This window comes from Trachypithecus francoisi, unplaced genomic scaffold, assembly GCF_009764315.1.
Source record: "Trachypithecus francoisi isolate TF-2019V2 unplaced genomic scaffold, Tfra_2.0 Lachesis_group16, whole genome shotgun sequence".
NCBI classification, from domain to species: domain Eukaryota; kingdom Metazoa; phylum Chordata; class Mammalia; order Primates; family Cercopithecidae; genus Trachypithecus; species Trachypithecus francoisi.
In genome coordinates this window covers 88,155,014-88,168,707 of record NW_022681461.1, presented here as the reverse complement: position 1 = coordinate 88,168,707, position 13,694 = coordinate 88,155,014, and the positions used below count along the sequence as shown (strand labels likewise).

The 13,694-nt window shown below is 50.2% G+C and overlaps 1 protein-coding gene across 5 annotated transcripts in view; it reads right to left on the bottom strand.

Moving 5' to 3' along the window:
• The window catches only part of TBC1D2 (TBC1 domain family member 2), a 56,000-nt gene that overhangs the window by 16,278 nt on the left and 26,028 nt on the right, over positions 1-13,694 (bottom strand). For all 5 annotated transcript variants that reach the window (XR_004443653.1, XM_033238006.1, XM_033238003.1 and 2 more), the window contains 2 exons: positions 11,715-11,911; positions 3,597-3,992 (listed from right to left, as the gene is read on the bottom strand). Coding sequence is in view for 4 of the 5 variants with exons in the window: in XM_033238006.1 (XP_033093897.1) it covers positions 3,597-3,992; positions 11,715-11,911 (593 nt within the window). In the remaining variant the exon portion in view is untranslated. The remainder of the gene's footprint in view (positions 1-3,596; positions 3,993-11,714; positions 11,912-13,694) is intronic.

The window sequence follows — 13,694 nt, the reverse complement described above, 5'->3', positions numbered from 1 at the left end:
GGTCTCACTATGTTTCCCAGGCTATTTTCCAACTCCTGGTCTCAAGCAATCCTTCCACCTCAGTCTCCCAAAGTGTTAGGATTACAGGCGTGAGCCACCGTGCCTGGCCAGGACTGTTTCATTCTAAAGCACCAACCACCAAACTTCCTGCTGGGCACCATCTGAGCTCCCCACCAGCTGGAATCCACCTGGATGCCCACACTCTAGTCCCTGCCCTCCAAGGGTTGTCCTTTGGTGTCTTCTGGCTACACGCATGCAGGCTCGTGTGACCTCTCCCACCCATCAGACAGTACAACACCACATTGAAGATGCTGGCGTTGGCCATGTACCGGCACCGCCTGGTGGTTAGCGGCATGAATGCTGCGGCCCCATTGTCTGGGTGGCAATTCTGTCTTGACCGCTGAGCCCCTGGACAAGTTACTTAACCTTTCTGTGCCGCATCCTCTCATCTGGAAAATGAGGATAATAACAGTACTGCCTCATGCGGCTGGGAGAGGATTCTGTGAGTTAATATGTGCAAAAGGCTCAGAACAGTGTCTGGCATGTGGCAAGTGCAACGTGAGCACTGTCTCCCTCACTGAGTTTGCATGACAGCTCGAGGGCTACTATTCCCTACCCCGCACCCACCCCCTCAGCCGGCTGACAGAGCTCCGAATCCAACGCCCGGGAACATACAACAAGCCCCCCGCAATGGGGGAAAGGACCTAACACGACCTGGCCCATCTCCCTCACATCCACAAGGCTGTGGGATAAATATTAAAGTGCCCTAATCCCCACTTAACAGATGAGGAAACACACACAGAGAAAGTAAGTCCCCCTTGTCATGAAAGAGAGCCAGGATCCAAACCCAGGTGTGTTCAGCCCATGGCAGGTGCCCAGCAGGCACTGCGTAGAGAAAGCAGACCCATCTCTGGCACTGGCCACTGCTCCACACTGCTGGGTCTCCCTCCTTGATACCACCCCTTCCTCCTCCTAGGCCTAGACGTGCTCATGGATATTTATCTTTCTTTCTTTTTTAGTTTTAGAGATAGGGTCTCACTTTGTCACCCAGGCTGGAGTGCAATGGCATGATCATAGCTCACTGCAGCCTCGACCTCCTGGGCTCAAGTGATCCTCCCGTCTCAGGCCCCTGAGTAGTTGGGACTACAGGTGTGCGCCACTACACCCAGCTAATTAATTTTTAATTTTTTGTAGAGATGAGGTCTCATTATGTTGCCCAGGCTGGTCTCAAACTCCTGGCCTCATGCAATCCTCCGACCGTGGCCTCTCAAAGCACTGAATTACAGGGGCAAGCCACCATGCTCGGCCACACGCTGGTATTTCTAAGGCTTTGGAAAGAAGGCTTTTGTCACATGAGATACCCCGCTTCCAGCCCCAGCGAAGGCACAGACATGCCAGACAGGGAGGCAGAGTGAGCACAGCCTGGAATAGCAGTGGCAGTGGGCGGCATTGGGCAGTACCTCTCCCTCCAGCTCGGTACCCTACCTTGAGTGCTCATCTTGGCTCAGAACCGTAGGGAGGAAAAAGAGAAATCTCAGAAAAGAGAAAAGCCATAGGACAGTCACCAGTGGAATGAAAGAAGGAAAACCCTGGAGAAGGGGGACTGGGGAAGAAGAGAGCCAGCCTGCCTGCCTTTACAGGAAGTGGGAGCCCGGGAATTCTCTTTGGGCCATGCCCGTGGACTAGGCCCTGTGCTTTGTGGAAGGCGGCGGCCCGGGCGTGGGAGGCCAGGTTCTGGCTGCAGCCCTGCCTCTTGCTGCCTGACCCTGGGCCAGTCCTTCCCCCTCACCCCAGCTTAGCTGTCCCTGCCAGAAAAGGAGTGGGGCAGACTAGATTTCTAAGTCTTTCCTGATCTGATATTCAAGAGGTCAATGATCCTGTTCTCAAAACCAAAGTCTGAATAACAAGGGGGCATTTCTTAAAGTTGGGTTCCTCAATCACAGGGCAGGCAGGAAATCTGAACACCCTCTATCCTCAAACTCAAGACAATGGATATTTGATGGGTCTTCTAAAAGCTGAAAGATAAGGAACACCAACTACATGCAACTCTTTCTCTTTTCTATTTTTTTTTTTTTTTTTAATAGAGACAGTGTCTTACTCTGTTACCCAGGCTGGAGTGCAGTGGCATGATCCCAATTCACTTCAGCCTCGAACTCCTGGGCGGCTCACGTGCTCTCCCACCTCAGCCTCCTGAGTAGCTAGGACTATGGCGGGTGCCACCATGCCTAACGAATTTATTTTATTTCTTTTTAGAGACAGGGTCTCGCTAACATTGTTGTGCTAATATTATAGAGTGGACGTAGACAAACCTAGTTGATTTAGCCTACTATGCACTCAGCTAGATGGTGTAGCCTATTGCTCCGAGGCTGCATACCTGTGCACCTGTTATTGTATTGAATACCGTAGGTGGCTGTCACATAATGGCATTTGTGTACCTAAACACATGTAAACATAGAAAAGGTAGCGTGTTGTGCTATGATGTTACAACGGCTACGATGTCACTATGTGAAAGGGATTTTTCTGCTCCATTGTAATCTTATGGGACCACCATACATGCAGCCCATTATTATATTGCATCTGACTGTACATATGTGGTTGTGAGTGGCAGGGTTTGGAGCAGGACGAACCCTGGTTGTATGGCGCCCTTTAGGGACAGTGGGGGCTATGGGTGCACTCCACAGTCACAGGCCTTCCAGTGGGACAGTTCCTGTCACAACCCTTTAGAGAGGAGGCTGCGGGTCACGGCAGGCAACACACCTCACATAAAGTTCCTACCCCCTGTGACACCACTGGTCCCTGTGGGATGGGGAAGCCTAGGGAAAGATAGGGACAGAGAAGGGGAAGGAAGGGGAAGAAAGGGGGAGCAGGGATGGTGGCAGTAGCTAGAAATGGCAGCAGAGCAGACAGACCAGACCGCAGACATGAGCTCCAACCCAACTCCAGCTCCCTAACTTCTTCAGCACATGACCCTGGGCAAGCTCCTTAACCTTTCTCAGCCTCAGCATTCACATCTGTAAAGGGGGAGCACACCAGTGGCTGCCTCACCTCACAGGGCTGGCACGAGGACTAAATGCGGCGAAGCACCGAGGGCAGTGCCTGGCACACAGGAAACACCCTATAAATTCTACAGATGGGAGCGGTGACTATTGCCAGCTGCAGGTCATCTGGCACTAGTTGTTGTGCGGGCACAGGACTGTGAGGGGAGGGTTGTGCTGGTCCCTTAGGGCTCTCAGGTGCACTGGGATGGCACTAAGGGAGGCTGACCAGGCCAGGCCCCACACTCAGCTAGTCTTGGGCTTTCATCTCTCATGTGATAATCTAGAGGCACCTTTACGTTGCAGTAGCCCAGGATACCAGGGCTACTGGTTAATGGGTCAATGAAGGCCCAGGCAAACTGCACTGGGCCTTGTGGTGAAGAAAGTGAAGAAGTGTAGAGTAATATTCCCATCAACATGTGTTTCTAATGTGAATATTTTAGGATGAAGGGATATCCCCCACTCCACCTAGCAAAGCCTTAGGGGTGGAGAGCACCCCTTCCCTGAGGGCCGGGGCAGAGGACCCGCAGGACGGGCAGGCCCTGGAGGGAAGGCCCCTACCTTCAGGTGCTCGATCTTCTCCTGCTGGCTCAGGAAGTCCCTGTCAGCAGCGCCGGAGAGCAAAGGAGACTGGTCAGGGGGGTGCGTGAAGTCCTGGGTGACCTTCTCAGAGAGCTTGCAGATGACCTGCTGCTTGGCGTGGTTCTTGTCCATAAGCAGCTGCACGTGCTGCTGTAGCTCCTGCACCTCCTGCTCCCGCAGGCTCGCTGTGTGCGCCAGGCTCTCCCGCTCCTGCTCCAGGGCCTCCACCCGCCGGCCCAGCTCCGCGATCTGCCGCACTTTGTGCCGCACCAGCTCCAGCCGGTCCTTGTCCTCAGCCGCCGCCAGGTATGCGCTGGACGCCCTCTTCTCCTGCTGGGCGGCCTCCAGTGCCTTGTGCAGGATCTTCACCAGCTCCTGGGCAGGAAGAGGGAAGCATCTTGTGAGCTCAGGGAGGGCCTGCTGGGCGCCAGAGGGGGGCATATGTTATCAGTAGTTCTCCTAACCACCCTGAGAGGTGTCCAGCAGCATCCCTGCAGCACCTCATCCTGACACTTTCTCCTTCTCTGTTCAAGTGAGTGTTAGCTGGGCACATGGTTCCCCAGCTTCAAACTGCATCTCCCAGCCAAGCCATGGTGAGGTGTAGCCCAGTGACTGTTCTGCCTAAATGGGAAATGAAAAGTGAAATGGGCAGCTTCTGGGTCCTACCTTTAAAACCAGTAGACACATGCTCCCCTGGTCCAGTTCTCTTTGCTTTGGCTGGGAAGTGGCAGGAACTAGCATGGCCGCCTCAGAGCCACAGCAGAACATACGTGTTGAGAAAGGGCTGCTCGCCAGCTCAGAGTTGCTCACTTACCTCTGGGTTCTTTTTTTTTTTTTTTTTGAGACGGAGTCTCGCTCTGCCGCCCAGGCTGGAGTACAGTGGCCGGATCTCAGCTCACTGCAAGCTCCGCCTCCCGGGTTCACGCCATTCTCCTGCCTCAGCCTCCCGAGTAGCTGGGACTACAGGCGCCCGCCACGTCGCCCGGCTAGTTTTTTTTTTTTTTTTTTTGTATTTTTTTTTTTTTAGTAGAGACGGGGTTTCACCATGTTAGCCAGGATGGTCTCGATCTCCTGACCTCGTGATCCACCCGTCTCGGCCTCCCAAAGTGCTGGGATTACAGGCTTGAGCCACCGCGCCCGGCCCTCTGGGTTCTTTAATGTGAGAAACTTCTCACTCGTTTTGGGCCACAGTGCTTTGAACCGTTTTTTTTTTTTAAGACAGCATCTCACTCTGTTACCCAGTCTGGAGTGCAGTGGCACGGACATGGCTCACTGTAGCCTCAATCTCCTGGGCTCAGCTGATCCTCCCACCTTAGCCTCTCAAGTAGCTGGGACCACAGGAACGTGCCAACACACCAGGCTAATATTTGTATTTTTTTTGTAGAGATGGGGTTTTGCCATGTTGCCAGGCTGGTCTCAAACTCCTGGACTCAAATGATCTGCCCACCTTGGTCTCCCAAAGTGCTGGGATTACAGGTGTGAGTCACCATGCCCAGTGGAGATGTTTTTGTTATAGCAGCTGAACCCATACCCTGACATATACACATCTATTTCAGGGATGAACAAATTAAGGCCCAGCAGAGAGTAGAGTGGAATTCAGTCTCAATTGGCCAGATTCCAAAGCCTGTGCTCAGTCACTAAGAAAACCAGGGGTGGCAGCTATGTGGCATTACTTTTCCCTCATCATCCCTGTGGCAGACATTATTAGTTCATCTCCCATACTTCTTCCTGCACAGCCTAGTTGAGGCCTCAGAATCCTTCTCAATATAGCATCTAGTCACTACCAATCAAGTTGAGGCAGCATTAAAGAGGAAATACACTGGCAATCCCCATGTAAAGCCATGCACAGAGGGCCTCATTCAACCCATTTGTGCCTAGTTCCCTCCAGCCCACCAGCTGATGCCTGCAAAGCTGGTGGAAGGAACTCTAGAAAGTTCAGACACAACAGAGCTTGATTTATTCCTCAGCAGGGGCAACTGATTCACACAGGAACTCAAGGTCTGCTCAGCTCCCTGTGCCTTTAAGCCTGTAATGTCCCCAGGGAGGGCCACGCCTGGACTCAGGCCTATCTGTCCTAAAGCAGGGATGTGAATTCATTCTGGGCCAAGGATCAAGACATCAGCAGCCAGGCCCACGTGGACCTCATACCAGGTAGGTATGACTTTCAGGCAACACTGCCCTGCTCTGTGCTTCTCATTTGGAAAAACATGGTTTCCTAGAGACATGTCAACTATACCACACCAAAGTATTAAAACAAATGGATTGGCTGCATGGGCTTATTTGCTAAGAACAATTCTATATTAGAGGAGAACTGCCAGAAACCATGACTTTTTTGGAGAAGCTAATGACAAGACCACCTTAGCCTGCATCTTCTGAAACCTTAGGACTAGTGACCATCCTTTCTCAGGTTCTCTCTTTTCCTTTCACACGCCCATCTATCTGTCCAACCTTTACCAAGCACCACTGGGTGCCAGGCCAGGCCCTGAGCCAGGTGCTATGGCCCAGAGAGGGACTGGTGAGAGTTCCCACCTCCAAGGACTGCAAAGGCTGGTGGGAATGAATATGACCCACCGCAGTGGAATGATCTACTGCAAGTCAGGGGAACAAGGGTGTTCGTGGGAAAGGAAATGACTTCTGTCTGGGGTGGAGGTTGCGGGGAATACCAGTCCAGAGCATTTAAATGAAACCGTGAAGAATGAGAAGGGCCAGAGATGGTCAAGCAGCAGGTGGGAGATGAGGGTGGGGACAGCCCTCCGAATGTGGCCAAGCCACAGCCCCAGTAAAGACCTGGAGGAAGGAAAGAACTACCATGAAGCTGTGGGAGCCCTGGGGTGTGGCAGGAAGGTGGGGCGAGGACAGCACAATGATTTCAAACCAAAAGGGAATGTTTGGAATGTTCAGAATGAAGAAGTCAGCTTCTCAGGGCTCAGTGGAGAGAGATTAACATTCCTGTGGCTCCAGGATAACTGGGAGCCTAGGCCATTTTCTGCTTCAGCTGAGATTTGGAGATTACCTTGAATGACTGCCCAGTAAAATAACCAACAGACATCATTGTTCAGACTTGCCCTAGGAGCAGAACCAGGTGGGTATCTTTCCCTCAGTTTTGGGGAGTTGACTCTAAAGCTCATTTCATTACATCTAGCTGTCTCCTTCACGCATTTGGCTCCCAGAATCTAAGACCAAGACAACAGCCCAGGAGGCTCTCCTCCCACCCCCAGAATTCTTGTACCAGAATAAAATAGGCTTGAAAGAAAGGAACCAGGGCAGAGGGAGGGAGCCCCAGTAGGACCTGTAAGATGAGGAGTGAGAATGTCATGAATTCAGGAAACCTAAAGTCTGGATTATAAGCAATGTCTTAGGACCAATTCTTAAAAATAGAGGGGTTGATGAAATGAAGCTTTTTTTTTTTTTTGAAACAGGGTCTCACTCTGTTGCCCAGGCTGGAGTATAGTGGCGCAATCACGGCTCACTGCAGCCTCAACCTCCTGGGCTCAAGTGATTCTCTTGCCTCAGTCTCCCTGGAAGCTTGGACTACAGGCATGCACAATGCCCAGCTAATTAGTTTATTTTCTGTAGAAACAGGGTCTCCCTACATTGTTAGGGGTGGTCTTGAACTCTTAGGCTCAAGAGATCCTCCCACCTCAGCCTCCCAAAGTGCTGGCATTATAGGTGTGCGCCGCCATGCATGGCCCAAGTAGTACTTTTAATATCTCTCAATCGAGTTGTTTGGTTCATCTCAGATTTTTATACCTGGTCTTAAGTTGTTATTTTATTTAAATTTTTAAAAGTCAACAAATCATCTTTAAAAAATAATCCTTTATCTTTTTAGAGCATTGCTACTTTCATCAGTGGTGGGCCCCACAGGGGTCAGATGAAGGGGCATGGCCTTTGGAGTTGCAAAGGCCTTGGTTCCCATTCTGGATCCGTGGGGGTGTATCTAATGAGGTGACTCTAAGGAGGGTGGCTCAGGGGGCCTCTTCACTGAACCTCTGCTTTCTAGTGAATGGGGCTAAAGGTTCCTCCTCCACTCAGAACTGCCTCTAGCATGAGAGAGAAAGTGCCAAGTGTCCCTCCCCAAGCTGACATGCCCAAAGTACCTCCCAGCCCTCTTTCATGTCCTCTGAAGTTTTTGGCTGGAGTTCTAGGAAAGTAAGAGGCTGCACGGTGCCCCACCAAGTTTGCTAAAAAATTACGATCCTTTACCCAGTAATCCTGATTGAAGTAAGGTGGCCCCAGAGGGCTGCAGGCAGGGTTCCAGAGGGGTTCATCATTCCCAGCTGCCAACAGATGGTCAACATCACCACAGACAACAGCCTTCCATCTGCCAGAGCAGACGGTCTTCAGGCTGGGTGTAGTTCTGTCAACTCGAAGGGTCAGTCCTCGGCCAATCAGCCATCTGGTGCTATCTCCCAGAGCCCAAACCTCTTGTGGGGCCAGTGCTGCAGGTGCGGGGACAGATAATGGCTTAATGGGTATTGGAGTCGCCTCATGGTTTGATATGACACCAGGGGGTACACAGGGAGTACATTCATTTTTTTCTCAAGATCAGTTTCGGTGCTTGTGTCTCATACTGGGACTCACCATGAGATTATGGAGGAGAGGAGGCAGCCCAGCCTCTAGACCTGGAGAAGGAAGTTAGGGCCCCAATCCTGGCTTTTCCAGCTGCCTGAGCATGGACAAGTCACCCAACTCCTCTGAGCTCCTCAAATGCTGGCTTAGCCTCTGGGAGACCCTGAGCATGCAGATGCTCGGAGAACCTCAGTTTCCTTTTCAGAGAAAGGGGATGACGACTATTGTAAGGACAGAGAAAACACATGGGAAGGCTCAGCACAGTCCTGGGGCCGTGCTTCACACCAGCAGTTCCCGTGTTCACGTCTTCTCTTACCAGAGAAGTGAGGTGCCCTACTAGACGGTGAGGTGCCCAAGGGCAGGGATTTGTCCCCAGTGTGCTCTCAAGAGCATCTCACAGTGTTTGAGATAGAAAGTCCTAAGGAGTCACTAAAGCCATTGGCAATGGCCAGGTGAGCCAGGATAAGACGCCGAATTCCCATGTCATCCTGAAGCTTGAGGTAGACAGGAGGTGCCTTCCCACTAAAGAAAGGCAGGAAGGTACCTCGCAGGGCTAGCTCCTGAGAGTCCAGGTGCCTATCTTCCCAGCTGATGGATGGGACTCTAATGAGGGTCTCAGAGGCACAGCGGCTCTCCCAACAGCATTCTGAGTGCCTGGGGGCACCACTGGGCACCCAGAAGTTGTGCTGGCTTTTTCTGTCTCACCTCTTTGGTTTCAGTATCTGGGCTATAGGTGAAACCCTAGAGGACAGGACTGCCGTTCCTCCCTTCCTAATGTGGAATAAAGACCGAAGTTCCCTGATCACTGCGATGACCCCACAGCACATTTCCTGGAGGCACTGATGGGCTCTCACTTCCCGCCTTGTTTCAGAGCCCCTCAGCAGGGCACCTCACTGCTGGTAGGGCAGGAAGAGATCGACATGGAGGGTAAGGAGGGCTGCAGTAATTGCTAGAACAACCAGAGCCTGCATCTACTGGGCAGCTGCTGGGTGCCAGGTACTGGGCTTTATGAATCTGGGCACGGGTCTCTCCAGTAAACATGGCTGTAACTCCATTTACAGAAGAGGAAACTGAGGCTTAGAGAGGTTAAGAAATTTAGAGAGGCCAGAATTTGAGCCTGTGCTGTCTTATTTAAAGGCCAGTGCTTTGAATCATCCTGAAGACTGAAGTGCATTGGTGGAATGGGTTGAAGAACACACAAATCCACTCATATTGCACAATAAATAGATAAACTAAATAAATCACAACTCATTCTCCTTTTGACCGTCTGTCCCAGGACACAAAGTTGAGGTCTGGTGGAAGGTTACCTGGTAAAAAAAAAATCCAGATTCTTCAATGCATCAACAACTTCCTCCTGACAATCTCCCTCTGAATATATGGGAGTTGTCAATAGCCTGGGCAACCCTTATTAATTGCCAAGAATCTTGCCTTTATTTTTTGAAGAATGACGAGTCCCCCAGAGATGCAGAGCAATCGGGGGCAAACTTTCATGAAATCTAGGTCTCCCGGGGCCTTTCTACTTCATCTGACAATTTGTAATGTATTAGAAAGAAAGACTGTGTCAAGGGAGGTTGCCCATATATTCAGGATTTCTTCTTCTTTCCAGGTTTGGGTTTGGGATTTAAGCTCTACCAGTCCAGGGATCGAGTAGCTGCTATGGCTCTGTTTCACGCCCTCTCAGCTCTCAGGAGCGTCCAGCAGCCTCACAACAGGAGCACCATGATGACAGGAGGAAAAGGCAGCTGGGCTGCTAAGCAGAAGCAGAGGGGACTTCACGTGTTATCACTACACATTTGGGTGTTGCTTTGTTTAATGTCTGTCTCTGCCATGAAATGCAAGCCCTATAAGGGCAGAGTCTGTGCCTTTTGCTCATTGTTCTTTCCCAGCACCTGGAACACTACATGCATGTAACAGGCCCTTAATAAAGATTTGGTGAATAAACACATGAGTTAAGAACATATGAATAAATGAGGCCCCCCCTTTAAGAACTCTAATCTCTAATCACCAGTTGCTTCATTAAACGTAACTCCTGGCCGGGCACGGTGGCTCATGTCTGTAATCCCAGCACTTTGGGAGGCTGAGGCGGGCAGATCATTTGAGGTCAGGAGTTCGAAGCCAGCCTTGCAACATGGTGAAACCTAGTCTCTAATAAAAATACACACACACAAAAAATTAGCTGGGCATGGTGGCAGGCGCCTGTAATCCCAGCTACTTGGGAGGCTGAGGCAGGAGAATTGCTTGAACCCAGGAGGTGGAGGTTGCAGTGAGCCAAGACTGCACCATTGCACTCCAGCCTGGATGACAGAGTGAGACCCCATCTCAAAAAAAATTTTAAAAAGTCACTCCTGACATGCCAGGAATGAAGCCTCTGCCAGTTCCCCGGAGATCTGCTGACAGTAGCCACTGCTTAGGGGCAGAAAAGGCAGACAAGGGGCCAAACTAGGTATAGGGAGAGCATTTTTTCTAGATTTCTTCCCCCCAAAACAGGGCAGAAAAGAAAAGAAATGTACAAGTTATAAGAAATATTCAGAAGGGAATAGGGCATAAGCCCCACCTCCCCAGCCTAAGTCTTCTGGAGTCAGGACTGGGAAACAAAACAGAAAAGGCCTCTAGGCAGCCAAAGTTCAAACACAAAAGCTTAGGCCTTCCTCTAGAGGAAAAGGAGTCTAGGCCCTCAGTGGAGCCCGCCACTGCCACCACAGGCCCTACCAGGCCCCACCAGGCCCCACCCTTGGGATTTATGTAACTGCCTAACTTAGTCACTTTTATCACTCTAAAGAGGGGCTCCCGCCCAGAGCTGAAACCCCCTCGCATCCCCACCCTGGGACCCTCACTACTTCATAAGGTAGCCCCTGGCTTTTAATACCATTTACTCTCTGGGATGTAGGATTTTGGAGTAGTTTTAATGTCTGTGTGTGTGAGATCTGTTTTCTACAATGACTATATAGTTCTTCCTTTTTGTAACTCTCATAATTAACTTCTTACCATATTAAGCCCAAATATTCCTGTCACTGTTCTGTGTCGGTCCTGGCTTAGCCCTGGGCCACACACATGCTGCTTGTTTGCTTTCTCCTGTGACAGTCTCGTGACGGTCATTCAGATATCTGTGCCCAGATATCAGCTGCCAGGTCAAAGCCTCCCCCCAATTCTATCGACAGCTCCTCCCATGACCCTAGATCCAGATCACCTGCCTCTAAATATTGTCATTTTCTGGGTAGCGGGTGAGACCATGCATGCCCTCCAGGAGGGGTCCAAGAGACAGTTATTAGAGTAGATCTCCAGAGATACCTGCCCTTGGTGCCTTTTTGTGACTTGCTTTGAGTGACATTAGGTTCTTGAGTAATCAACAGCATATTTCAACCTTCCGCAGTTTGGCCTTTAAAGACCAGAGCTGGTGCCTGCTGGCCTTTAAAGACCAGACCTGCTGGTGCCCAGCAGGGCTACTGCTTCCCATCTAGTTTGTCCGAAAGGCTCTAGGAACTGGAGCGATCTACTGGAACCTGGGGCCTCTCTGGGACCAGACCTCACCTTCTGAGACTTCAGCTCCTTTGTGAGCATCAGAACCTGTTGCTCCAAGGCTGCCACTTTCTCCTGGGCAGTTCGGTTCCATGTGACTCCTTCAGAAAAGAATGGGAAGGTGTTGTTCTGGCGCTTGGCTTTCTGAACAAAATTGATGGTCAGAGAAGACTTGGGTGTAGGTTTTGGAGAATCCTCTGGCTCTCTCCCTGCTCAAGAGGAGAAACGCAGAAGTTATGATGGATGACATCAGCAGTTCTTAAACCTGAGCTTGCTTTAGAAGCACCTGGAGGGCTTGTTCAAATGCGGATGGTTGGGCCCTAATTTCGGAGCTCTGAATTTAATAGGTCTGGGGCAGGGCTTGAGAATTTGCACTTCTAAAAAGTTCCTAGGTGATGCTGACACAGCTTGTCCAGGGGTTAGACTGTGAGAACCACTGGCCTACATAAACGTTATTGCACTGTGCTGGCCCATCTGCTAAACTGTGCCTGTCTCCTTCCTTCAGATCCCACCCAGCCTGGATGGGTCTCTCATGCCACCCTGCTGGTATTTGCCAAGTGGCTTTCTCCTCGGGCACAAGCCCTGGCAGGATGTTCTGTTCCTTATTTCAGGATCCCACCTCTATGTGTTAGGAGATTTTCAAAGCACACAGATCTATCTGATGATAGGAACACAGAATGAATGTCTGTACTCTGCATTCTTGCTCCAGAGAGCAGCTCAAACATTTAACTTGATTCTTCTTATTCCAAGCTAAGTTAAGAGACATATTCCCCCCACAGTTGATTGTCTCAAGGATGCATAGTCCTTTTATCTCCTGGGTTACAACCTATGGTTCACAGGCCAAATCAAGCCCACAGCCTGCTTTTATAAATAAAGCTTTATTAGAACACGGCCATGCCCATTTGTTTATGTGCTGTCTATTGCTGCGTTTACTCCTCAAAGGCAGAACTGAGTGCTTAAACCTCAGAAACCCTATGGCCCACAAAGCCTCAAATCGTTACTGTCTGGCTCTTTACAAAAAATGTTTGCCACCCACTGTTTTCAAGTCATTAAAATTTTATTCTTAAACCCAACATCAGAGAATCATTCCCTTGGGTTGCCTTATCCTGCCCTGACCCAGCTGTGCTTCTGGTCTCTGCCATCAGCCTGCATCAAGGGACATTTAATGGCCTGATTATGTGGCCAAGGGCCCTTGAGAAGCTTGTTCACATAGGATATATACAGCATGCCTGTTATGAGTCCCCAGCAGAAGAAATTCCCTTCAGCCCTAGGAACTTCCAAGAAAAGCTTTGCTTCTTATAAGAAAATATGTTTTTAGTCTTATGGACACTGGAAATAATCTAGCTGCTTGCATTTCCCTCTTTGCCTTGGTTGCTGAGCTTAAAGCCACATTTACTGCCTACCGTCAGATATTTTGTAGGATCATAAATTGATCTTATCTAAATCTCCTAACCCAAATGACTCATTTGTATGAGTATGCATTTTAGTCAACTATTAACTATTTCTTGGGACTAAAGTGTTAAAGGTATTGAAAATAAGAATGTGGTATGGGATCCCAGGATAGGGGACACACAGGGCTTTGGGGATAGGCCAAATGACGTAGCATGAGACCAGGCCAAGGGCTGGCCAAACAGTCTTGAACAGATAACGAGTTACTCCAGTAGGTGATAGGAAACAGACACTGACTGCAAAAACAGTACCTAGATTGGCCAGGCGCGGTGGCTCACGCCTGTAATCCTAGCACTTTGGGAGGCCGAGGCGGGTAGATCACGTGAAGTCAGGAGTTCGAGATCACCCTGGCCAACATCGTGAAACCCCATTTCTACTAAAAATACAAAAATTAGGCAGAAATCGCTTGAACCCGGGAGGCAGAGGTTGTAGTGAGCCGAGATCATGCCAGTACTCCAGCCTGGGCAACAAAGCGAGACTCTGACTCAAAACAAACAAAACAACAGTGCCTTGCTGAGTGCAGAACCAGAACAGTCTTGTTCC